Below are 27,873 nucleotides of genomic sequence, written 5' to 3'. Positions count from 1 at the left end.
CTGTTTCTCTGGTGTCCAAAAAAAGCAGCCCTAAAATCAATCCATGATTAGAAATGTGGAAAAAATTGTGGAAAGAAAACATGCAGTCTCCTTAGAAATGTGACCCTGTGATATGGGGATGATTGACTGAGTGCCCTCGAGCAAACAGCATCTGTGTGTGTGTGTTTTGCCTGTACGAGAGAGAGAGCGCGCGTGTGTGTGTGTGTGTGTGTGTGTGTGTGTCTGTGTGTGTGACTTTGTAACAGGCTGAACACATGTTGGTGGATCGCAGCAAAGGGAGTCTGTCCCGCTGTGGGGAAGCAGCTAGGGTGTGAGCAGTGTGACAATGGCACAACGTGACAGACAGACTGAGGCGAATACTAGGGAAGTGGGCGGGATGTTTTGACAGTGTATGTTGTGTGTGTGTGTGTGTGTGTGTGTGTGTGTGTGTGGTTGTGTGCATTTCTAAAATACACACGCATACAAAGTTGTCTGTTTTGCAGTCAGGAAGAGTAGACACTGAGGTGCTTCTCTCATGCCTGTTTTTATTTTAGCTTCTGTGAAAGGCTCTCTGTGCGCCCTCCTGTTGCCACACTGACAGACTGCACACTGGCAGGGCCTACCCTCACTGCATCCTAACAAAGAGAGAGGGAGAAAAGGGGGAGACACAAGAAAAGAGACATCAGCTGGCAGAGAGGGGTTAGCCACAGACAGAAGTGAGATGGAGATGGAAAGATAGAGTGTATGGAATATGAGATGAGGAAAATATGAATAGAGATAATGCTTTTGAAGTGTGAGGGAAAGACAGACAAGGTTGACTCTGTGATGTAATGGATTAAGCTATGAGGGAATCTTCCCTCAAAAGTAGAACAGAGGAACTCAAGGAACGCCACATTTGCTGCACTGCTACTCATGCACAGCGCTCATCCTCTCAAGTCATGCATTTTTTAGTCAGTAAGCTCATCTTCCCAAAAAGCACTAGGAAACCAAACTGCTCTCCCTTCTCCTCTGACACTCACACTTCATTATTGGGTTTTGACCGCATGAAATGTCACACAAAACACTTCCTCCCCTTTACCTGTTCTGTTTGACTTCCTCAAAAGGTTGCACATGTTGATATTCCTCCACTGCTTATGTGTACCAGTCTTGCACACAAATTCTGCCACTTTATGAAAGCGTGTAATTAAGTGCCTTGGTTGGCCTCTTGTAAATGTCATCTGTTCAGTCCTCTGGATCGTAGACTTTGATTTAGCCTAATTAATTCCACCCTTAGTTATTAACCCTCAGCAGCGAGCGGGTGATGGTTTTACTTTTTCGCATCTGTGGCCCCTTTTCAGTGAGGGGTATATATTATATTTGTCAGTATGTATACGATGTGCACACTATCTTTACTAACAATAAGGGGAGTCATGACTGGTCTTTTAACTAGTTTGACTAGTTAATCTTTTAGTGTTCTCCTTTTTCTTTTTTCATGCTAATGTAGCGGAGCGAGACCAGGTTCTGTTAAATCAGGTAGATGATGCTGTTTTACCCTTTTTGTTCTCTGTGAAGTTAGCTGGAAGTGATGTATAGTAGCCCCGGTGTGTTTTATGGAGAGTGAGCACTCTGCCGGATTGTTCATTTAATATATATACATAACTTTTAAATGCTACTTAGCTAGTCATTTATGGGTTAATAAAGTGATTTAGGAGGCAATTTGGCCTTGTGTGCTGTCATTAATCTGGCCTAACACACCCTTTTTTCCAGTCATAGGTAATCAGCAATCAGCAGTTTTAGCCAGCAGCCATTGATTTTGAAAAGGCCATCGACATTGGTTGACTTACTCTTTGAGTTGAACAACAAGTATTTGTCTCTTCTTGTTGACCATTCATCTCTGAACTTTACTTCTACTCCATACTTCCATTCTCATACTTTCGTTAGCTCTATCTGTCTTGCCCTCCCTAACCGTACTTTTTATCCCTCTCTCCCAGCCTCTATCTCTCATCAGGATTAGCCTCCTTTGCTTGTTAGCGTGCTGACTCTTTCTCTCCCTCTCTCCCACGTTTGTCTCTTCATACAATCCCTGTTTTGTGTGGATTAGTGCCCGTATTGTCCTCGGATTAGGGTGTCATTGTTTCTGAGCTGGGATGCGGTAGGAACTTGCTTCTAAATATGCGTATGAGTGTGCGTGTGTACAGTATATGCAAATGTATATCCCCACTTGAGACCAAGGTGATGAATCTGCTTTTGTAAATGCAGCATTTTTTACAACATGCAAGCAGCACAAAGTAGGGTGCTTTGTAGTGCCTGATGGAAAGCTGACTTATGTGCTTTGTCTTCTTCACTGCCAAGAGTATGTGCGAGGTGTAAGCAATATGGTTGATAAAACCTGGAGCAAATTAGTGTCCACTTATGTATTGGTAATTGAAGGTCAGACTGACGGGGAAAGGAGCCCTTGAGGGTGCAAGGAAGCGGAGTTGTGATGGCATTGTCATGTTTTAATGTCATGTTCAGTCACTCATCACAGACAGGAAGAGAGGGAGAGAGTATAACACTATTAAAGGAGGTAGCTGTATTGATCGCTTAGCGGGGGTTTCGCGTTAGCTCGGTGTGACAGAGACTCTCAGCAGGTGGGAGGAAGCAGGGGTCTGCGGGTATGCTGTGACTATCGAGATGCGCAACAAATTCCAGGCGTTATCATATCAGACGTCTCATCTATTGTTTGTTACAGTATGGGATTTATTGGCTTATTTCTCCTCTCTTGCGCGTATTGATCCAGAAAATGTTCAGCTGTTGTAGTTCAAAGTTATTAAGAAAGAGTGTATTGGCCGTCCTATCTTTTGTGTCAGGTATTTGTACCTCTCCCCCCCCCCCCCCCAACTGCTTCTACCCTATTAGTGTGATTGGTATTCAGCTTTTAACAGCCTAAAGTGTATTTACTGATGACTCAAGTATAGGCAACTTTAATAAAACCTACATTTATCATGAAGCAGTAGTGTACTCTAATACATCATTAAGATTGCCTTGGATGCATGTTATCATCCATGATTAATATACCCCGTCACAGTTATGAACAGTTAGCATTGCATTATTTTCCATTGATTTAATTGATATCAACCTAGCTCCTATCTTTAATCATTTCTCTGTTTACTAGGCTGCTCTAATGTGCAGCCATTCCTCAGGCCAGATGCCTCCACTCATCCCATTCAGGCCTCATCGACCGTTGAGTATTCACTTGTTAGCCACCTAAATGATAAAGGTCATGTTTAATGTCTCTTTTAAGTTGTGTCTGTAGTCGAAGCTTTGTTGACTAAGTCTTTTTTTTTGTTCGATGTCATTTTAATCTGTCAATGTGCAAATATAATTTAATAACCAATGTTGTTAATATACATATATGATTGAAGTCATGGTCAGTGGGTAGAGGATTGCTGATTGTTCTGTATCGGATTGTGAGTAAATCCGTCTATACTGTGATGAACTGCAGTGCTGAATATGGGCTACTGGATTAGCAGGTCCGTCTTTCAATCAAAGGATCGGCGGTTCGATCCCCGCCTGTGCTAGCCCTAGTCGATGTGTCCTTGAGCAAGACACTTAACCCTGAATTGCTCCCCATAGCTGTGTCTACGGTTTATGATTGTAAGTCGCTTTGGATAAAAGTGTCGGCTAAATGAAATGTAATGCTGAATCACTGCGATTATTCTGGGCAACATCCTTGGTAATTAATTACAATAAGTGTCTAAATAAGTTAGTTGTTTTGAAGGTTGTGCTTCCACCAACGTTACTGTCTGTGCTTCTGCGTGTGCCATGTAAAACATCATGTGGCAAATGTGACCAGCAAAAACATCGGAAATATGAAACTGACAGGCATGGTTGATAGGCAGCTGATTGATCAGTGCTTCTCTAAACATAAGCCGGAAAACTGCATAATATTATTCCCTCAACACAATCACATGGGTCAACTTTGTTTGTTCTACTTCTTTACTTATAGAGAATGTTTGCTCTACTCAGTTGTATTTCCACTGTTTTGGCACTGCCAGCAAAGTAAAAGCCCCGGCCACTTAATATAATATAATATAATATAATATAATATAGGGTTGATTTACTAGGAAGAGGAGAGACAACCGGAAGGGACCATGGAGAAATAAACCTCGCTGCTCAGACTGCTTGGAAGGAGATACATATCGCCACAGGTTACACAGAAACTGGGCTTTTAGTTGATTTGTGTTTACCCTGGTGTTGATGTGTGTCCCTCTCTGTGTGTCTCACTGCCTGCCTCCATGTGTGCTTGACAAGCTCTTGCTCAAGCTCTTGGTGCCAACTCTCCGTCACTGAAGCGTAAAGTGGAGGCACACCTGTTTGTTTTGTGTTTGTCTCTTACCCATCATTTGGCATTGCTACCTGCTCCATTTGAGGCCTTAATTCACAGTTGAAATTCAGCGTAATGAGGCAAAAGACTGCTGAGGTGTTCTGCCAAAGGGAGGAGCTGGTGGATGTTTTTGGGCGAGCGATCTTTGTCAGAGTGGGTGGGGAGTAAAATTGGCATCTTTTGTGAAAGATGAGAGTGGAGGTGTTCCTTAATACTCTGAATGCACAGTTGTGTACCGCTTGCATGCATTTTGAGGTACAAATTGCATGGTTATGTGCTTTACTTGGATCACCTCCAAATACCACTGGATCTATCTGCAGCATTGAGCTCTGAGCTTTCTTTTCAGATTTGTATGTGTGTACATTTCCACCACCGCTCAATTTGATTGTTTTTTACCTTACAGACCAAAGTTATTGATGTCTTTTTAAAAATATTTACCTTTTTTTCTTTAGGACTCTCTCTATTGTTAAGGCCGAGTTGCAGTATACCATATATATCTCGATATTTCCTCAAAAATTAACCTTTTAATGCATATGCTCAGTGTAATCATTCCAGTGAACTAATCTGCATTTAGAGGGAAAACAGCTGGTGTATTACATTTTAGTGGGCTTTCATTTTGAAATGTCACATCACAATGTCCTGATATTGTCAACGTGACACTCTGAGGTGGCCTGCTATCATTTTGTGTAAATGGTCTTTTAAATAGGAGGTTTCACTCTGACACGCTGAGGTGATGCATTGTCATGTAATGTCATCACAAAATATGGAGCATTACAATTGTATAAATATTTACTATATGAAGATAAAGTGGAGCAGTGGCATCCTGAGCAGAGAATAAAGTCACTATATGTGTGTGTGTGTGTGTGTGTGTGTGTGTGTGTGTGGAAACTCAGCTTCTCTGTGCTTTCTTTATGTCGCTGGTCAGCCCACACCTGCATATTCGTCCATGAACGTCTGTTCAGTTAACTGGGGGACTGAGAGCTGCAGGAGGCAGCTGGGGCGGGGTCTAGTCTTTGGCCTCGCTGCCTCAGTGGCCAGGGCTGAAGCCTTGGCAGGTCTACCTTGACATGCGACAGCTTAGCCAGGACAAGGTTATTTTGACTTTGCTTTTGTGTTGACGGGTCTTCAATCTATACATGCAGTAAATCAAAGAGGCCCGTAGAAGAAAGTGAGAGAACTAAAACGCCGACATGAGAATCTTTACAGGTGAATGTGAACATTTTTTACTCGATGTTTGTCGATAGTCATTTACTACATCCCATCTGGAACATGCCGCAATACAAAGAGTGAATATCTGATATATTACCCACCCTGATTTCCTTATAATCCCTACGTGAAAAGGAAACATAAAGGATAGAGCAAACATTGACTATAGGATGTTCCATCTCCTGGGAACCATACCCCACCAGAAGGTCTGGAATCAAAAGAAGAGCTTAGCTTGGGGAATACATGGTGGAATTTGAAGGAATCAAGGAAGCAGTAATACCAGGAAGCATCTTGTTTCGAAGTATTGAGATCAATGATGATCTTTATCAGAATGTCCACCATTCTTTACATTATCTGTGCGATTTATACATTTATATTGGTCATGAATCAACAGCTTATAGATGCAGTGAAGAGGTGCTTTTCTTTACCAGATCTTTGGTACAGGGCACTCAGCCAGTCGGAGCCAATAAAAGCAAGTACACAATCTTTTATGGAGGTCAGATAAAGTCCAACTGAAATCACATTTACTGACATTTGACAATTGTCAACTACTCCATATTCAGTGTACTCTACAGCAGTCATTACCGGAGACTGGGTCAGGAGCCACAGGTGGGATGCAGGAGACTTCACTTCAATATAATAAATATGTTTGCAGAATTTCTTCCATGGTCTTTGATTTTAACATTTATATCTGCAGTAATCCTTTGAGCCACATGAGGGAGTCTGAATGTTCATATATTTCTGCTAATTGTAGTCGATTTATAACATGTAATCTAGTGTCTAGTGTTTGTTTTAGAAAAGAAAACGAGAGCATGTTTACTTCGCCTAAATGTGTATTTTTTAACTGATAAGAGGAACTCATCTCAGCTTGTGGGGAACCTCGGATTTTCTTGCCAAGGCTTACACTAGAGCAGGTGACAGGGAAGAGAGAGAGTTCAAGAAAGTGAGTGGACCGTAGAAATTTAGTGGAAAAGCCAAGGTTAAATAAAGATATTGATTAATCATCCCATCAAGCCACTGGCACTCTATTCTCTGCACCAGTCGGATAAGTAAACTGAATTGACAAGTGAGACGCCTTTAATGGGATTTCAGTCTGAATTGGCATTTGACCTGAACAGGTGAGGAATTCTTCTCCATGATTGTCAGGAGGTGGCTTAGTCTTCTTATATGTATATGATAAAGACTTTAGCTCATTATTCTAGTTATGTGACGTATGAAATGACAGAATAAACGTGCAAATAGTGAGTGGAAGACAACCAGGATAGTCATGAGCACATGGTCAACTGGACTATGTTGGAGGATGTACAGGTTTACGTCATTCTAAGAGAAGAGGTGCGCTTGTTTTCTCATACTCCCTACAAACCTGCATGTTTACGCATCGACACGTCCCCTTCCACAAAGTCCTCTCTGGTGAGCCTTTACTGTTTCCAAGGCAACCTGCAGAGCGGGCATGAGAGGATTGGCTGAGGGATGGGGGGAAAGCAAGACAAAATGCAGGAAAACAAGATAACCCGGTAGAAGGCGTTTAGTTTCACTAAGTTCAGAATCTACTGCATCTGTGTACCTTCAAGACAAAGGATTTCAAGCCATCAGCTGACCCTGCGATAAACTTCTGGCTATTAAGCAAAGCAGTTTGTGTTCACATATAATCTTCTCAATTTTTGGATAAACGTGTCTGGGTGCACCTGTGTACTTGAGCTTGCAGGTGTGGCCACAGGATTTCTGTGATTTATGTTTGAACGAGTAATGTCAGTGGAGAGATAAGCCAGAAAAGCCACAGGGATTTGGATGTTTCAAGCCAGCCAGAATCAAGGCTGTACACAGATGTGTTGATCTCTCTTTCCAGCAGCCCCAGCCCTGTCTCTCATCTGTCTTCTGGCTTCCTTTCTCATGCTCCCTGATCCCTCTTAGTTTAGTCTCATATATAGTGAATGGCTGCTGAATGGCACATTATTCCGTTTTGCAGACATTGTCGGTAGTCATAAATTCTGTATGAGCTCTTTCACACCTCAGCGCCTCCCACATAGCAACTGGCCCTTTTACTGCACCTGCTGTTGCGTGCGTGGGAAATGAGGATATCTAGAGTTCATTCCAGGCTGTTTTTGTATGCATGTTTATGTGTGTATGTCTGATTGTCTGTGTACCGAGGTTCAAACCCTCTTTCTCCCTCTAGAAGTTCTCCTGTTGTCAAGTTAGAGAAGCTTTATATATACAACATCAGATGGGGATTTTCAAAGCTGCATCTCAAACCCCAACCATTTAGGCAACGATACGCAGTACACTCAGGTACGTATGTACTTTTACAGACATAGAAAGACACTCAAATGTGTTTACACTCCACAAATTTGATGAGGGGCTTCCCTAAATGCGTATCTAAATCTAAAATGGTTGGACTAAGTGTTTGTTTCCACTACCTTAAAATATTTTAGAAAATGAGCATTACAGGAAAGTAGTGCTAAAGAGATCCCAACACAGTCATTTTGATAAGCTCTCACATTTATAGTCTCAAAAACAATACAGCTCACTTATAGATTAAATAGGGACGGAAACACTGTGACAACAATGAGGCCTTGGGCATTTGATTTCATTCATCATTATATAAGATGAAATCCCCATCTATTTGAAATATACTTCACAATTTCAATCAGCTATCCCTCAAGATTGATGCCAGAAAGGGCTGATGATTGCACCATGGTTTTTTTAACACCATGCACTTTGTTCTGTCAGCATTTAAAAGGTAACCTGTGGCATTATGGACCTCATAACCACTATGGAGCAGTTTTTATATGTGTGGGTCCCCATTTTCCTTGCCTCATGTGCACATGGGTGATGGGATACCCTTTATGTTCAATGGTGTCACATTAATTCACTGATCTATAGGTGGCTGTAATGAGCCAAGATGTGATGCAATGTGACAACAAAGGCAGGAAACAAGAACACCGCTTGCTAACAAACATGGAAATTCGTCACTTTTGCTTGTTATCAAGAAAACTCTATAGGGGACCTTTAATTGACAGAAGTATTACATATTTTGAGAGAAGTTGTGAAATGCAGATACACACCCACTCGCACATGCGCACTCTCAACCATAGGATGCGATCTATTTCTTGGATCTAAAGGAGAGCTGATTTCTGCATTCCTTAGCTTCTCTAACCAGAAGTGATGGGAGTTGCCAGCCTTTGTTCAGCCCATGTGTAAGGAACAGGAGGCATTGATTGAATTGCTGCTTGACAAAGCAGAAACTGCTTATTGAGCTAATGCACCTATGTGTTGGGATCGATATTGCAATGTCACTTCCAAATGCACAGCTGGAAGACGTGAGAAAAGGAAGAAGCCCAAGAAAAGGCACGGAAAGAGGCAAGAAATCAGAAAGACAGATGGGAAAGAGTGATGTACAGTAGGAACATAAATACCTAGCTAGGTAAACATCCAGTATGTAGGCTTACCTTTCTTAAAGTCCCACCAGCATGTGAGTCAATGTATGGTCATGTCATGTCTTGTCCTACTTTCCTATGTTGGGAACTGAGTCTGGGTTAGATGCTGCAGTGTAGCATCTTTCTATTGATGACCTATTTTCTCCCTGAGCTGCATCTTCATAGCTGTCCAATACATTCAAGACAGGGACGGTGGATCAACTGTATTAAAATAGGTTTGTCTCTCCAACTGTCATTTCCACATTTTCCTCTGTAGCTCACAGACTTTATCTCTGTCTTTAATACTCCTTTTTCTTGCCCTTTCCCTAACCTTACTTTATTACTTCTGATTTACTTCAGGGACTTGGTTCCTCCTTCAACTTGTCTTATAACTTAAGAGTCACAATACATAATAATAAATCTGCTCTTGAACATCAAGATGGAAAGACTTCTTTATATAAAACCTTTTGGTACAAAGTGCTAAGAAATTAATGATCTCTTTATTTTGCAGCATAAGCTGCTTCTTTTGACAAATGGCTTTTACAATATGCAAGGGTATACTACTACTATTCCCTTTTCCTAAAGAGAGGGTGACAAATTGTGGAACAGGCTTAAGAAGACTTAATGGGGTCAAAGGTCATCCCACAGGAGATGATCTTCAAACATTCTCCTTCTCCATTGTCCTAGCAGCCAGGAATGAGCGAGTATGAATCTAGATTGGAAGGAATACAGAAATGGATGGTGTGATGGATGGCATGGTTCCTTGCTCTCAGTGTGTACGTGTGCGCACACATGGTTTGTTCACACTTGAGCGTGTTCATCCGCTTCTACTGTGGGCCAGTGTGCGCCGTAGAGAGTAATGCATTGATGGACGAGGAACATCCTTTGCTATTTCAGCAGTGGAAGAGCTTAAAGCCTTCGGGCCCCCGGGGATGTCAGTCTCCCATTTTGACTTATGGACCTGCCATGACAAACACCCAAGGGCTGATGTTGAGGGTTTGACTGGAGGGGGTTGAGATATAATAGTCCACGTGATGATGACAGAAGACAGAGCCCCTGGAAGAAAACCCACCTCTCTGTTCTAAAACACAAGGCCGTAAAGCTTGCAGAATAATTTGTGGAATAATTCTGATGTATGAAAGTGTGGGCAGGGGAGGAAATTAATGAAGAATAATGTGAAGTCATCTCGCAAATATTTGAAATTGTTTTCTCATTATTTCTCTTATGCTTCTCTCTGTTTGTGTGTGTGTGTGTCTGTCTTTCTTCCTCTCCATCTCCCTTTTCATATCTGTTTATAATTTTGTCTGCAGAAACAAATAGAATATAGTTTGATAAATGAGTTTAAAGCACACAGTGCAAAGAAAAATCTTATTATTATTGTGATACACACCTGCCTTGGATTTGTGGTTATAAATATCTAGCTCTCAGCAGGTTTTCCTGCTTTATTGTATTTAAAAGAGAGACATTACCTTTTGTACTTTTATTGTATTTTTGACTGCATAAAAGTTCTACCACTATCAAGTCAGTTTTGGAGGTTAAATAATTACCATAACAAAAACCGGAAAGCAAGAAATTAGAATTCTCAGGTCTATTGTGCACGAGTGTCGCTGCCTCGATGCACTTTATCTATATTGATATATATATACTCTCAATGTTTTTTACTCCTGATGTTTATTGGTGACAGATACATTCCCATTGTTGGAATAAAGAGAGTATGGACTCTCAAGGCAGGTTAAACAAGTATTTGCCGCCTCGGTGCTCCAGCCATAGCACTTGTTTGGGGATTGCCCCTGTAATGGCAATTTTAAACTTAATTTACTGCACAAACTAATAACCTGAAATAGAGAGTGGGATCAGAAAATCACACACACAGACAAACGCTCACATACATGTAAAAACATACACATCTACAGTCTGACAGTGCCGTGCTCTCAATCAGTTCTGATGCAATGAGGCTTTTCTTTCTTACACACACACATATGTTCCCCTGTCATTATTCAGTCATTTTCTCACAGCGGATGTTTTGACTTATCATAGTAGGAAAAGCACAGGTGGAACTAATATCATTAATGATGGCTCCATTCCATTTAGGCGTGCCAGTAATCCATGCCGATAAGACTGCATGTACATATCAAGGTTCCCGACACTGGCACAAGTCAAAACGTCTGCTGTGACAAAGTTATCTATTCCTGCGTCTCACTCCAACCTTCCATCTGAAATGACCCTCCTCCTCTTCAATCTCTTAAAGTTTTCTCAGGCTCAAATCTTAGTGACACAAGAGCAACGTTGATCGAGCCTTACATGGTCCTAACCGCACGGACGATGCCGTTACCAGCCATGCAGAGCCCCCTGTTGCCATGCCGCATCCTGAGGCCCAGTCGCTAATACTGGATGCTAATCAGACAGAGTCCTTGTGTATATGGTAATGTGGTAGTGATGGAGGGGAAGCTGCAATAAGATGGCCTTGGCTGGTCAAAATAAAGGCTATGGCACAGTGGAGCCTGAAAGTGACAAGTCAGTCAGTCATCAGTGTATAGCGTCATCGGATAGGCTAGTACCCAAGTAGTAACCAGGTACTGCAAGATGAATCAGCATTGAATCATTAAGTGCCCATTCCTTGATGTCTGAGCAGGTGTTCTACCTTCAATGATGGAAAACAGCTGCTGTGAAATCACTGGTTGTGATTTATCTAGAAGTCCTGCCCTACAGAGTCACTGCTGATTTTACCCTTGAAGAGGTTCGTCAGAAAAAGTAGGGAATATGCGTGACGAGAAGAATTTGGTTGATATGTTTTGCCAACAATGCTGAAACGGGGTTTCAGCATTTGCTTTAGGCATCTTTGTCATCTGCAAACCCCTCAAAACGCCATCTTTAACTTCCAAATATGAAACCACAGCAAAAGTAACCTTTGTGAGGGACACACACACACACACACACACACACACACATTCACGTCTATATCTACATCCACAATAAAGCACTTAGCGGTCATGTTTGTGGTCTGATGGTGGAATGGTCTCAAACTGTTTACATTCTATTTATTTACCAGACATTTAATTCCACAGCTGAAGTCCGTTGGAATGGAACACTGGATAAAATGATTGAGCCGTCCTTGTTAGACCTTGCTGGCTAAGTAAAGTCTTAACTTACCGGGCTAGAAATGGGAAAAGATAAAGAAACAAAACAAACATGAAATGAACTCTGCTTTAAAGCCTTTTGTGTGTGGCGCACATGAAAAGGAAAAGATACAAAAAGGACTATTGCGAAGACGACGTTGCGCATCTTAATGTGTCATTTAGTTTGGCTTATCTTAAAACAAATGAAAAACTCAAAGGGCTGTATTTTGTGTTAAGATTAAAATTGGATCCCAACAGAGTGCATCATAAAAACTATTTTGTTGTACATTATGAAGCTAGAGCCATCCGAGAAAAGCCAAGTGTGCATTGAGTTTGATGTTGAGGTGCCGGTAAGCTGTGTTGTTGTATAGGAGCCATTCTGTCCTCTCCGGAGTCCAGTCCAGTTCCTGTGGAGAGACTGAGTCTCATCCAAAGGCCAGCACATGTTCTGGCCAGCTCCCTCACTGTGTGGGAGTGTGTGACAAGGACCGGGGCTGTAAACTGAATGACGTGTGCGTGTGTTAGAGAACAATGGATTTTTGATCATGGCAGGTTTATTCTTACTCTAAGGATTCATTGTATGACGCAGCATGAACAAAACCATCTGCTAACTACACACCAATATAGTATTTTTAGCAGATGTACTCATATCTACTGTATGTCACCGAAGAGAAAAGAAGCTCCAATCGCAGGTTTTTAACCACAAGACTGAAGCAAAAAGGTTCAGGAGCAAGTGACTGAACTTCCTTTGAACCTGATTTGCATAATAATACACAATTAGACAAGGTTCTGTCAATACTGGGCTACTTTATTTGCATGCAGGTACCTGATTGGACAAGCCAAGATGGTCCACATGGCATCCATGAGCGGTATTTATATTTAGCTTTTAGGATGTTTTAATTATGTGAAGTGTCTTTGAGTATTATGAAAAGCGCTATATAAATTAAATGCATTATTATTATTATTATTCTATAGTTATTTGAAGCGCTTCAGGGAGAAATTAATTTAAATACAAGGTCTTCAGTAGATATACAGTGTTTTGAACAAATAGTGTTGTGTGACATATCTTGGTAACTTTACATACTGTCCGAGTTTCCATAACCATGTTTGGTTTGTGGCACTGCATCAGCACTTTGTGTGATTATATATGTGGGGGCCATTGATTGTCACCACCAGACTCTTTCTGTACTTTCCCCCTGATTTTCTGGCTCTTGCTGGTACTAACACGACACAGTGCCATAGACTGCCTCATTAACTGTCTATTCTCTCTCTCTCTCTCTAGCTTTGCCCAGCTACACTTGTGGTAATCCTGGACAGCTGCTCAATGGCCACCAGCAAGGGTCCACGTTCAACATTGGGGACAAAATCCGCTACAGCTGCAGCCCCGGCTATGTGCTGGAGGGTCACACCACCCTGTCCTGCCTTGCCACTTCAGCGGGTACTGCTGCCTGGGATTTCCCCCTTCCCTACTGCAGAGGTATGTTGGAGGAACAGTGGAAACTTGTCAACCAGAACAACTCTTCAGGCTAAATCTGGAATACCTATTGTCCACAATGTAAATGTCTGAATCACATCTCATTCAAACTCAGAGATATGCCACAGGTAATATTTAATTAATAACTAAAGTTATTTAAAAATAATAAATAACGATACAACACAGGGAGGTTATTTTGGCATCAACTGTAAAGCTGGATTATAGGGTTATACCAACTAGCAGCGAAATGGCTGGTCCAAATGTCCTAATGAACATCCACCAAGGTATTGCTTCCATCATTTAAAAAAGAAACATTAAACATGAGATTTTAGCCATTAACTCTAGGAAAAACTTAAAAATCATATTGTAAATGACAACATTGTTTTTTTTTTTTTTTAAAGGTGGAGTAATCAACCTTTTTATACATAGTGTTTTTTATTACACAATTGATAAAACCCATCCCCCAGCCCACACACACTCGCTTGTATTTACACATGCCGTCACATGACTTGAAGAAATATTTTCATGTGGTTATACGAACATCTTATTTATCATGACAGGGCCTCATGTGTTAGCTCCCAGTGGGGTGCTTGTGCCAGTTGTCCTCTCCTCACAGTTAGCAAGCAGCCCCGGGGCAGCGACACCTGCCAGTGTGTGTTGGTTCACTGCAGGCAAATGTGATGCTGTTACCTCGTGTACATCATTTTTCAGGATTTTTGCTTTGCAAAAAAAAAGAAAACATTCTCGCATTTAAAATGCCAACCGCATATCATATACATGACAGTTTGCATGTGTATGTCTATTTGCTGAGTCCATGTGGCCAATGGTTTATATCATTGTGCCTGCTGAGCAGAGGCGCTGAGACAAAGTGCCATCTGCAACCAGGCTGGGAGTCAGGAAGCCCACATGGGGGCCCACATGGCTGGGCACCACTCGCCAGCACAGTCCCCACCTACCCACTCACATGCAGACACATGCACATGCCTTTACTACACATCCAAATGTGAATTTGTGTGCACATTTTGCGATCAGTCTTTTCTGTAATTTCTTACATTTTATGTACAATAGTGAAGAACTCTCTCCCTCTTTTGTTCTCCCATAATTCATTAACAATTTGCTGTGCAGATCTAAACTAAGCTCTTTTATTCTCCTCCCCCATGCCCACCCAGGCTCCTAAAAGGGAAGAAAAAAGCTCATGTACTAAAGGATGTGATTATGTTACCTGTTCGGCAGAAATTACATGCCAACACATTTTAGAAACATGTCGTTTTCCCTGTGATTAATTGTGGTGTCCCAGCGCCACACAAACGTCTACCTGTACACCTAAGTGCCCCGTCATAATGCATAAGTATATAATTATTGTCAGCCTAATTATAGAGCCTTTCCATATGTGTAAAAGCAGAACTGACACTGTACTTTGAGAGCATGGTGGGGTGCATTTTGGCACAGTCACCATTCTGAACTCCGGAGTGTGCAAACGTGCCGGCACTGCCGAGCCATAGAATGATAACGGATAATGTTTTACGTATCCTGTCTTATACTCATCAATTTGTTCTCTTAGCTATGATCCTAAAAACTACATCACTATTCATGAGGATACTTAGACGTGATTAAACATCACTCTTTTATCCAGCTCCTGACGCTCTCTCTTAACCCCGAAGCATTTCTTTTCAGAACAAGTCTTCCTACTGACACGTTCTAAATGCCACTGCCTATAACTACAGTACCACACACACACACACACACACACACACACACACTCCACACACACACACACAACACTCACACACACACACACTACACACACACACACACACACACACACACACACACACACACACACACACACACACACACACGTATCCATCCATCTATTTATCTTTGGTTTGTGCACATGCTTTATTTATACTATTACAAAGGCACTCTGATTTTTAGTGGTATTGTGCCACATTTAGTTGTCCCATTTAAAATCCCAGATATAGTTTTCAAGCTTTTGCTGTGTGAATGTTTGGTCCATATAAAAATGCCTTTTTTGACGGCATGAATATTTTTTTAGTTAGCATGCATTGCTTATGCTTCCACATATATATTGGTTGCCATGACACTCAGAGGAATTGAACCAGCTCCTTGCACTTTATGGAAAACAATGAAATCCTAAGTGACAGCCTGAAAATATCTACTGTTCAACCATGAGAAACATTTTATATCTACAAAATATTGGTACAATTTGATAAAGTTGCACACCTTAAATTTTGCAATTTTCTTTTGGTTTCACGCGGTCCATGGTTGAGCCATTTATTTTTTTTATTGTCGTAGAGCACTTGCATTGGCAACATCAGCCAAAAAATGGAGCAACAGAGAGAGTCCAGGTGAAGGGGAGCATCAGAGACTTCCCTTCAAGTGTGAAGAAACTGTCTTGTGTGGAATATCAATGCACTTCCTCATCCTTTTGTCCGTCTACTTTCTACTTCCTGTCACTCCCACTGCAATAATCACCTGTCACCCCTCTCGCCATCTCTCTTTCCTCATTGTCCACCCTCCCTCTGCACTTTTGTCTCGCCCATCCTTGCTTGTCACCTGTCATCCTCTTCATCCCCTTCTTCTTGCCCTTCTGCCGTGGTTTCCCTCCTATTCAAGTTCACACCTCACAAGTTTTCGCTCGTCCGTACACTCGCTTGCCCTCCCTTTGGGGGGTTTGCCGTGGTGACAGGTAGGATGGATGATAGACAGGGCCTGGCGCCTCTGAGCTCCTCCACCCCCCCTTTGAAACTTCTCACACACAGCTAGCGGGACACAGATGAATCCCACACCACCCCCAGCACAGAGGCGCACCAATATACACATATTACTTCTGGAACAGTAATAGTTCAGAAGTGTCTAATTTTTTTCATTGGCACATACTGTAGTAAAGCATGCACACAATATTGTAATGTTTGTATTTCCTCAAATTCCAAGCAGGAATTGGAATGCAGATATCTCATGATAGATACTCGTTCAAAGCCGCAATTAACATATTAGTATCTTAGAAGGGGAGTTATCCTGGCAACGCATTAAATGCATGCTTTGTTATTCAATGTTCTATTTAAAGCAGTGTTAAGGATGGAAGAGTTGTGTTGATTTACATAAATCTAAATGAATCAGACTTTAATCACTCCATTGCATTAGGTTGCATCACACACTCTACCCTGCTCTGTACTGATGGTAAACACTCGAGGGCATTTTGAAATCCGGTGGTTGGTGTCTCTCTGGCCTATGGCAAAGATTGCAGACAAAGGAACAATATGCTTTAAGTCATTGCACATTGTCATGCCCCTGAAATTAAATCTGCACTTTGGCTAGTGGCAAAAAGATAATTTGTGGCCATAACAGAAATGATAAATAATACATGTTTATAAAGCAGAAAAAGGATCCTGGTAAAAGTTCAATTAATTAAATAAGCCTCTGTGACATAGTTTGGAAGACTTATCTCGTTGGATCATTACTACTCCCTCATCCGTATCATCAGTCATCAGCATAATCTGACATCTTGATATGTTCTCAGAGTGGTTTATAAGCTTGATAATAATTGAGCTTTATCTGTATCTGTTAAATTCAATTATTCTTTTGACATTGTGATGCTTTTATTGTCCATAAACAGACATTGTATTTATGTTTGGAAATGATACAAAATGATACACTGTCATAACATAATGTGCCTATGTCCTAACGTAACATTAAGTGTTCATTTAATCCATTGCATGTTATAGTTGGGCCACTTTTGTACTGATTATATCTACGCTTACAATAGCCAGTTAGAATTTAATATGACTGCTTATGGGTCGAACCTGACCTTTTAGCTGCAGTTAAGCTGCAGGTTGTGATTATTAGCCTTTTACTACCTCGCCTCTACTACTGCTTGTATTTGTCTACACGTCTTCAGTTATCTCTGCACCACAGGTCTGTGATTATATTTGTTCACATTTCCCTCCATTGCATAGCTTTTCAGCACTTCCTCTCTCCTGTGCTCCCTGCAGCAGACGATGGGTGTGGCGGGACACTGCGGGGTCAGAGCGGGGTGATCACCACCCCCAATTACCCAGCTGAGTACAACAACAATGCTGACTGCACCTGGACTGTGCTGGCCGAGCCAGGAGACACCATTGCCCTGGTCTTCTCTGACTTTCAGCTGGAGAACGACTATGACCTGCTCGAGGTCAGCGGCACTGATGGCTCTTCACAGTGGTGAGTCGTCAATCTCTTGCACTTTTGTCTGGAGAGCAAGCTGAGGTTGGAACAGTAAGGGAAGGGAAGTCCACTGGTACACCACCTGTCGACAGGCACTTTTGCAGAATAAGGAGATGGGCTGGTTGAAGTACGATTGGAAGTGGATGGGTGTTGCCTAGGTTCATTAAAGTGACTATCTAGATGCATAGATGTCTGAGATGTCTCTGGGGAATAGCAGAGGAGCAGGCATTGATTCAAACATTAAGGTAATAAATGATAGTACTGCTATCGGTAGTGAAAATAATATCCATCCATCCATCCATTTTCAATACCGCTTATCCTCATTAGGGTCGCGGGGGCGCTGGAGCCTATCCCAGCTGACATAGGGCGAAGGCAGGGGACACCCTGGACAGGCCGCCAGTCCATCGAGGGCTGAAAATAATATATAGAAGGATATAGTATTTATTTGATCTAATTCTCCATCCTTTACCCTTTGGGGGTGTATTATGTCGTCTTTGGTTTCAAAGTGTAATTTGAACACTCAATCTTGGTCACGCACCCTCACTCATTCTCTCAATAACTCTCACACAAACACACATGCTCAGCTCTAATGATGAAGAGGTAGGATATCGTGGTGTCAGTGTGGGTCTCTCACCATCTGTGGCAGCTCCTCCTCTGTCTGACAACTCTCTCAGCTCAGGAAGTAATTAGTGAGCTTGATCACCACCGCCAGCCGTATAGTGTTGTCTCCCCACCACCGCCACACACACACACACGCATACACACATACACATACACACAGTTGAGCCAATATGTGCAGAAATAGACATGTGCACATGCATATTCATACTTTCAGCAAGACTTCCATATATTTGAGCTGGGCCTCTAATAACTTGTGCAAACAGATGTACTCATTCACTTTGTCCCTCGCTCACTCACAAGGCTTGAACGTTAACATGAAAAAATATACAATGGTTGCATACAGGTGGATGGATGCAGCTGTTACACATCAGGGAAATCCACTGCACTTTCTTTGTCTTCGATGAAATATAAAAATGCAGGTTTAGTTTCACTAACATGTAGGAGAAAGGCGGTTTGGATAAACAAGAAAAGATAGAGGAGACTTTGAAGTAACTACTACAGGCAGTTGGCAGAAAGGGACAAGGGGTAGTCTCGGCTGATCTATTAAACACTTGAAACACACAGACACACACAGACAGAGACGGAGGGATAAAGGACTGTTGATAGAGGGGTTCAGAAATAGTCATCTTATAGTGAGATGGCCCCTGGAAACTTGTGTCAGTTTCACTCATTTGATCAGTAGTTAAGCAAAAACACTTCCCGAGCAGAACTTGATTGACTCTGAGTGGTCTTAAAACTGAGAATTGTGCCTTGTAGCCTGATATTAAAGTCTCTTTGAAATTTCTGCTTGGCCAACTGAGAGTTGATCGTTCCCCAGAATCCCAACAGACTGCAGCCCGAATATGCTTGATGTGCACATTTTACGATCAGCTTATTGTCCTAGACTTTGATTTGCTCGTATCGGGCGCCCAAATCTCTACTGAGTCGATCATCTTTGTGGCAATTGTTGCCAGGGGCAACTATGGTGGTCCACCTGCACCATGACTGCAATGTCTTTTAAAGAGCAAGGGAAAAACCGTGGGAAGAATGTGAAGAGGGAGAAGGGCTATTGGCAAGCGTCACAGTTGATCATGCACATTGCAAAAGAAAGGCAGCATGGGGGACAGAAGACACGGTGCAGACATGCTAACTTACCTCTATTGTTGTATTTTCTCATTCTGGTGTTCTTCCAAATTGTAAAAAAAAACACTTTAACTTCATCTCTGAGGTCTCTTCGTGGTTGGGTATCTGTACTTTCAGTTAGCAGGGAGGAGTAAGGACAGACAAAGAGGGTGACAGGGTCAGCAAGTAAGAATCAGCACACACCAGAGGCGAGAAGTGGAGGGGAGGGCTGGACCTTTTAGTGGGGAAGATGGACATGGAAGTGATAGATGGGTGGAGGGCTTACAACCTCCAGCTGGTGGCCAATTAGAGAGGTCAGGTGGAGTGCTCTGATGGTGCTGACCTAAAACACACACCTTCTCAGTGAACGGCTTCGCGAGCCCTCTACTCAGTGACGCTAGAGGATTGTGCTCGCTCTCTCTCTCTCCCCATATAATTGGACTGGTCAGTGATTTAATCACACTGGTTTGTACAGGGCTTACTTCTGTTTAAGTTTAAAGTTTAGTTTCTTTATTTCAGGTCTGCTTTTAACTGTGAATAGGAGTTTACAATACAATCTAGGATCAAAGTATTGTCTCATTAGGATGACGGTACAAAGAAATAAGCATTACTTTCTGTCAGAAAGACATGCAACTTAAACCTGGATTTTTCCTTTTTTCATATCAAACCCTTTATTTGTTTTAAAGGGAAATATATTGTATCTAAAGTTAGAAAGAACAAACTGGTTCATCCTTGTGACCTGATAAAATAGCAGGAATGAAAGTGTTTGTGTGCTCTAATTTCATAGGCGTAGAGTGTATATAGTGTTGGCATCCTACTCGCTGCTTAAATCAAACTGTGGGGAGCTCTAATAGCAGTATTGATTGATACCTGACGGACAGGTTGAGTGGTCCAATGGAAGAAGAGAGGCCAGGGATCAAGGTCAAAACCATGCTTCCTTGATCGATCCACAACAGCTCAAAGAAAGGAGGTCAAGTTTTCATGCTCCCAGCTCTTGTGTGTGTGTGTGTGTGTGTGTGTGTGTCTGTGTCTGTGTCTGTGTCTGTGTCTGTGTCTGTGCCTGTGCCTGTGTCTGTGTCTGTGTGTATTTTGAGAGGAAGAGAACAGCCCAGAATAAACATCAATCACCATCCAGAACGTCACCCCGTGCATATGTGCCTCTGACCCTGTTCCCTTACATTCTTGTTTACCATCCACTGCTTAGATTGGCGGCCCTGCTGAGTTAGCATTCTAAAGAGGCAGCTGAGAGAACACGGCCTTTAAGCCTGACTCCAGAAGTTGAGATGTGCATGTGGATTGAATGTGGCAGTGAGGAGGGCTGGTAAAAACGGCAACTGAATACCACCTCTACTCTGCATCACCCCTGACAGGACTTCTTCGTTGTTGCTTGCCCAGGGGAAAGCATTACTCCGCCATTACGCTGTTTGCATCCACATTGATTTTCTTCCTCATCACCATCCACTTTGAGGCAATGTAAATAACGCCTGACGCTCGCCAATTGCCAGATGTTCATTCGCCCGCTTGCTACTAAGTGGAACTCACATCTATTTGACTTGTAATTGTCTTTGGCACTCAATTGTTTTGCAAAGGGGCATAACACATGTTGATCCACCAGTGGTGCTCCCTTGAGATATTGAAAGCAAGTTTTGCAACACCTTGGATACTGTAAATAGAAAGTATAACTTGAGTATTAACTCAAAATATTTCCATTACCCCCCTAGGCTCTAAAACAAAACAAAAAGAGCTATATAAGCTTGCTGCATCACAGTTCAATGATTGCAGCATTTTACAGAAAGAGTTCCCAAACTAAACTTATATCTTTGTTTTCCGTTCTGGTAACTTTTGCAAACTCTATTTCCCTTGAGGGATATCTTTTCTTTTTTTTCTTTTTTTTTTTTCTTTCTTTCTTTTTTTCATAAAAGCCTTTGCTGTCAACACAAAGCATCCTCCGTAAATGCTACCTTTTTTCGTTCCTGTTAAAAGATCTGAGAGCCCAACGAGTTTTGATCCCTGTAGGTCACCTCCCATCCTTTGTCCTCTCTATTTTAACCTTATACCTTATGGACTTGAGACACTGACATTCAATAAGCATATGGATTATCCCTGCAGTGCTGATATGTGTCAGCTAGTCCCAACCCGTGGAGGGAGCACGTCTGTGTTTGTGAGTGAGTCAGAAAGAGATAAAAAGCTGTTGCTGAAGAGCACAGAACACTGGATATATATTGATTGGCTGTTAGGTTGACTCACCTGAGAGCGAGTGAATCTTCTTCGGAACAGCTTTTTAAGCCCAGGGGCAGTTTTTTCCAGTTTCCGATGGGAGTTACAGCAATATGAGTGTTTTATTTTTGTGAAGATGAATGCCTCAACTTTTAGTTTTGTGTTTTCAAAGAGAGTGATTCGCTCTTCATGTTAGGGCTCCTGAGACTTTAATGTAGGTTTACTGGAGCACATATGTTATAATTTACCTTTGATGATCCACTGCTTGTTGAGCAATGGTATATATGTAAGCACATCTTTTTCGACCATACCTTGAAAAGGGAAGGTAGCGCCATAGTAGCACTTTAGTAGCACTTAAATGGCTCTTACTGATAGCACTTTGTAGTTTAACTTTATTGAAGAAATTGTACTTTCTTGTTCTTCTGAGTTTGCACTCATGGTTGAATGCACTTATTGTAAGTCGCTTTGGATAAAAGCGTCAGCTAAATGACATGTAATGTAATGTAATATGCATAAAACCATGAAAATGTGTTTGGGTGCATTCCAACTCCTCTTACCATGTGCGTAACACACTCGTCCCATAATCTCTCCTACTGGGACTCAACGCTTTTAAGAATTTCCTTTAATAATCAAGTCAGAGTGAGTATGGACACGATTGATTGTGAAACATATCCTCTGACCAATGTTTGCATGGCAGCGCAAGAAGATGAGGCTTCCCACCTGTGATTGTGAACTTTCCCTGCTTGAAAACATCATTTATTGAATTTTTTGATGGCACTATGGCAGTTATTTTCTGCAAGGGAGTGCAGAGTATTGGCAGCGTATGCAGGGGCACTTTGCATAGATGTGTTTTTAAATGGATGCTGTGTGCTGGTTGAGTGGGCATATATTGTCTGTGTGACTGTTGAATACTTTTATTTTTGTTCCCCCATCTCTTATGCTGTGGCCTGTTTCTCACAACATGGACTGGTGGAGTAAAGGAAGAGTTTTGCTATGGAGCTTTACCGGTAATTCATCACTACATCACTAGTCTGGTCACATATAGGAGGGTCTAAGTGTGGTGTTTCTCTCCCTCTCGCTGTGTCTCTTTATCTTCCTCAGTCCATCTCTCTCCCCTGCTATGTGGGAGTCATAAAGCATCTGAGTGGATAGTTTGATCTGATTATCTAATGTAAATCAATAGTCTATCATCATACATCATAGTTGTTTATTGGAAGTGGTGGTCTCTCCATAAAACCCACATACAAATGATCTGAAACAAAAGTAAACTAAGGGATAATGAACAATGTTCTTTGCTTTCAGTAAAGTGTTCCAGATTCCAGAGATTGAGACGCCGCCCAGTGTATTCGTGAAGTGCATGTCAGAAGATTTGCTTTTGATTTGTGCATTCGCAAACACCGGTTACTGTTGACTCATGTAGTCCCCTAACTTTGTATGCTTGTTTCAATGGGAATGATATGCATATATCTGAAACCCACAACCGTACTTCTCTAAACTTTACAATGGATAAAGTTCTTGCGAAGATAAACATTGGTTGAGATGGAAATGTCTCACCGCTGGTGTGAGGGATGGTAATAAAGCCCTGATGCACGTCAAGGATCATCACATCAAATATGTATATTTGATGTGATGTGTGTGTGTATATATATACCAGCTGCATCTATCACATCATCTTATCTTGCTGGATCCCTGTCTGTTTTTTTTCTGACCTACAAATGTCTGTCTATCTCTTCAAACTCTCAACTCATCTCCCACTTTACTTCTCCTTATTCTCCACCCGCTGATGATGTTGCTAGTAGGTATTAGAGATTCATTGTGAAGACCGTATTATTTTGGTTATTTTGTTAGTTTTTTTTACTATTGGTTTGACTTGCAAAGTTGTGGATAGAAATGAACAGGATTAATTTTTTTATTATACTATCCAGTCGTGGTCCCTCAAGATCGCAGATAGGCGATGCTATCGCCAGGGGGCATGCGGCATGGCTCAGGTTTAATCAAACCTTTCAACAGCAACTGCTCACACTTCACTGCTGTAAATTAAATAATATCACTGTACTTTGATGAAATGCATCAGTGCTGGCGTTCTCTTCCCAAATTGATTAAAATCAGCAATTTATGGTTGAAAATGGCTGAAAACAGCATCTACTGTTTAACATCTAATCAGAGCGAATGATGGAAGAGAAGATTTGGTCAGTGATATCGTTAAAAAAAGACTCAAAAATGACAAAAGAAAGACATGCACAAAATGAAACATTAAGACATCAATAACACCAGTAATCAATTTGCAACTCCTCCTCCCAGTCCTTTGTCGTAGTTGTCAAACTGGACCCACGCACCCTGTCTTCTCTTTATTACTCAAAGAAAAAAAGATATTGAGATGGCATGCATAAATTGTTACCATTAAATATATTACAGGTAAATGTCGTGGGTCCAACAGCTGGATGATAAGGCAACGATGGTCTAAAGCTTACATCATAAACCTTCTGTTTACTCTTCATCGCGACATGACCCCGAGCAGACAGGCTTGTTTGGGATGGAGTGCTGGGGGAAAGGGAGATGGGGAATGTGTGGGGCTCAAGAAGGCACAGAAACAAATATACATACAGACTTAAAGATAGCTGGCAAAACTAAGAGAATAACCAATTTAGATGCCAAGATTAACACGGGTCCATATTGAATGTATTTTGGAATACATACACAAGTTAGTCTGAGGAAAGAATCAATGTCAGGATTATATAGTATATATTCTGGAAAGGACTCTCAATTTACAAAAAACAGGTCTTACCATTTTAATTTCAATTTGCCCAATTAATAGCTTTAAAAAAACATTTCAAAACCTCTGCTGTCTTCTTTATTGTACTTTTCCCCATTTTGTTCTGCAGTGTTGACTTTATACATCTTAAACTATAGTTTAGCTTATCGGCCTGTGCTTGACCAAAAGATCAATAGCTATCTTAGCCAGTCTCCTCGCTACAGCCCCTTTTGTCTGAGTCAGGATTTATTAACAGCAGCACTTGGTCGAAGACTCAATCTGCAACTGGCCATCGATCAAAACTGCAGTTATGATGAACTTTGCGCCACACGCCAATAAATGCTCCAGCGGAACATTATCTCCAACACCTGGTGCCTTGCTGCAGATTAGCTCACCCAGCACTCCCCACTTTGTTACTCCCTCTGTCAAATTGCTCAGGCTAATACCTGTGGAGGGGAGGGGATGAGGGGTGGCAGATAGCAAGGTTAGTGAACATGGGCCAAAGTGTACCCATGTACTTTAGCACACTTCCAAGCTCGCTTGTGTGTTTCAGCAGATGTGTAAGGGAATGCATTCTATTCCTTATTATGACTTGTTATTGTCATTGATTAGTCACACCTATAAACCAGCTCCCACGAGGCAGTCCGCCTGGATAGCAATGTGTTTGTGTAAGCATGTCCAGCCATGTGTTACCTCACCCCATCCCAGTGAGACCAGAGACCACGCAGAGGTTAGAAGTAATGGCCCAGATCACTGTACCCGGACTGGGTGTCTCTTTAGTTGTGTTTACTAAGCGCTGCACCATTGGGATCCAATCTGCCGCTTTTTACAATCCCACAGATGCACTAATGGCTTGTGATTTGTACACAGAAACATATTTGAAGTAATGCACATTGGCGCCCTGGGCATGCGAATGGATTGGAGGCATTTTCTTTGTTGGGGATGCCTTTAGATGTAGAACTTTAATACTGAATGTTCATATATAAGTAGTACTGTAATACGTAGACTGTATGACAATTAGAAAATACATTTTTGGAAGATTATCTTATCGAAACACTGCTCTTCATGAGATTAGAGCAAGGGGTCCGATCATCCTCTTTACTTAACAGTGTCGTACGTCTGCCTGCGTATACTATTTGATTAATTATACCAACTGTGATCTTGTAGGTACAAGGATCAGCTTAGTCAAAACTACAATTAATCTATTGTTCCCAATCTTTCATCTTCTGTCGCTTCTGTGAAAACAATAGTTATACACTTGTGTTTGTGCAGTAGCTTCCACAGATGAATCATCCTAGAACCCGCTTTGATCCCTTAATTCACTTCCTGGGTCAAGGGCCGCTAATCTAAAGAAGAATGGCATGCTTCAGTGGCTTTTTGTTATAGTGTGATCAAAGATAGCAGCTATATGGAAATTAGGTCAACATCACTGTTTTCTGCCAGATTGTTATACCTTTAACCTTGGCCTCCCTCAATCTTTGAGAGTGTGATTGGTGTGACACACTAAGTTTCACAGGACTGTGAGGGACGTCATACCAGTCAATGAATCAATCAGTAATTAGCCAAGATGGAGCCAGAGGAAGAGGACGAGGGAGGCCTGAGAAAAGAGGCTTAGAAGGAAACAACATGCAGTATGGAATCAATCAGCCAAATGCACAGTGCACTCAGTGGTCTGCTGTAGAGGACACTGAGTACGGCAATTAGATTGTAAAAGCAGGGCAGTGAGGACAAGTTCACGCATCCCTTTAATGACAACTCATTGCATTGCATCTGACTGTGTAATGGTTCACACACATACACACATGCACTTAACAACCTTCAAAGTAGTCCAGTATTCAGTCTTGAACTCTAAATTCAAGTCATGTTGTAGAATAAAACCCATCAACTGACCAGAGGGCTAAATTCTAACCCACAACACATCCTTATTTTCTCTAACCTCCTTTATTTCATAGAACAACTTGCAAACATAGGAGCAAAGGGCGCGCACACACACAAACACCAAATACGTAAAGCATGCTGTGAAAAACTAGCCCACTTGACAAGTAATTCAACGTGACAGCATCAGCCATGGGCATTAGATAATTCCTCTTCTTTCCAGTGCAAAAATCAGCTTGCTTTTGTTGAATCAAGCGCCATTGTGTGGTTGATATTTGTGGAGGGATCTTCTCTTTGTAGGCAATGGCATTTGTTTCTTCTGTACTAAATCCCCAAAACAAGTAAAACTGCATCGGGAACCGGTAGAATCCATAAAATAATGATGATGTTTTTGCAGTTGCATACAGTCAACAATACAGGTAGGTTTCGGCCATGTTTCATTAGTCTTAATGGCTAACTCATTCCAGACCCCTAGGAACATCTACGTTTGAAGTAACGGGCATACTGATTAAGTCATTCTCATATTTGATGACGCATTACTCAAGCAGTGGGGGCCTTTCTCTACTATTTGAAATACAGGTTCATTCATACAATATTCCTGTATTGTAGGCTTAGGTAAAATCACATTCGTGGAGAGTAATGTAAGATGAAAAGAGGGATCAAAATAGAAGGAGGGAACCTGCAAGGTGAAATAAAGCAAGGACGTGGCTCGCTGGTTGAGAGTGTAATCCGTCTTAATCTTGTTTGGGACAGGTTGCTCATGTGTGCATTTGAGTTTGTAGACTCAGTAGGCATTCAGTTCTCACCTGGTGCTATTGTGAATGTGTTTGTGTGTGCAGTGTGGCAGTGACATACCTCTTCTTATCCCATTCATCAGACACAGGCTGTCTTTTTTTGTGTGAGGTGACACCAGGCCAACCTGAATATATTTACAGAGGAACCTTTATGAACTCTGGTGAGCGTGCTTTGACCGGCAATTACAGGCCGCACAGCAGCGTGCCTCCATAAAAAGTCCTCAACTGCATCAATAAACGTGGGGCGGCAAAGGATGACAGGTAATGGAGGCCTTCACCGTAAAAAAGCCTGAACTGCACTGTTGAACATCGAGAGGGACAGCCAGTGTCTTGATTTTAAATTTTCTTGTGCGATTTTGAAAAACAAATCATAATGTTTAGGCTTGTACATTTTTCTATGGAACCCTGCAAGTCCCACCAGTATGTGTGCAGGTTGGTAGGATGTATTATGTATTTGCCTTGGAGTTTGTTTGAGATGTTGGACCTGTTGGGTCTTTTTGAATATTAATGTTCATTGCAAACAAGGCTATTGCTTCATCAGAGGTTAGGTCAAAGCTAAAGTGATACAGTGGTTATATTATCCATTAGACCCCCTCTGTAAGTGGGCTTTTGCTTGGTAGAGATTTTTGGAGGGTGCCAGAGGGGTGTTAGCATTATATTGATCCCACAGCACTGCAATCTTTCTTAATCTCGCTTTCCCTACAGAGAGAATGACACGCAAGCAAAGACAGAGAGACCGGCAAAAGTTTTATCTTG

General features: G+C 41.7%; 1 protein-coding gene across 1 annotated transcript in view; it reads left to right on the top strand.

Moving 5' to 3' along the window:
• The window catches only part of csmd2 (CUB and Sushi multiple domains 2), a 206,680-nt gene that overhangs the window by 41,766 nt on the left and 137,041 nt on the right, over positions 1-27,873 (top strand). The window contains exons 4-5 of the mRNA XM_034545807.1: positions 13,342-13,536; positions 17,547-17,754. Of these exons, the coding sequence (XP_034401698.1) occupies positions 13,342-13,536; positions 17,547-17,754 (403 nt within the window). The remainder of the gene's footprint in view (positions 1-13,341; positions 13,537-17,546; positions 17,755-27,873) is intronic.

This window comes from Cyclopterus lumpus, chromosome 11, assembly GCF_009769545.1.
Source record: "Cyclopterus lumpus isolate fCycLum1 chromosome 11, fCycLum1.pri, whole genome shotgun sequence".
In the NCBI taxonomy this organism is placed as follows: Eukaryota; Metazoa; Chordata; class Actinopteri; order Perciformes; family Cyclopteridae; genus Cyclopterus; species Cyclopterus lumpus.
This window is presented reverse-complemented; position numbering and strand designations above follow the sequence as displayed.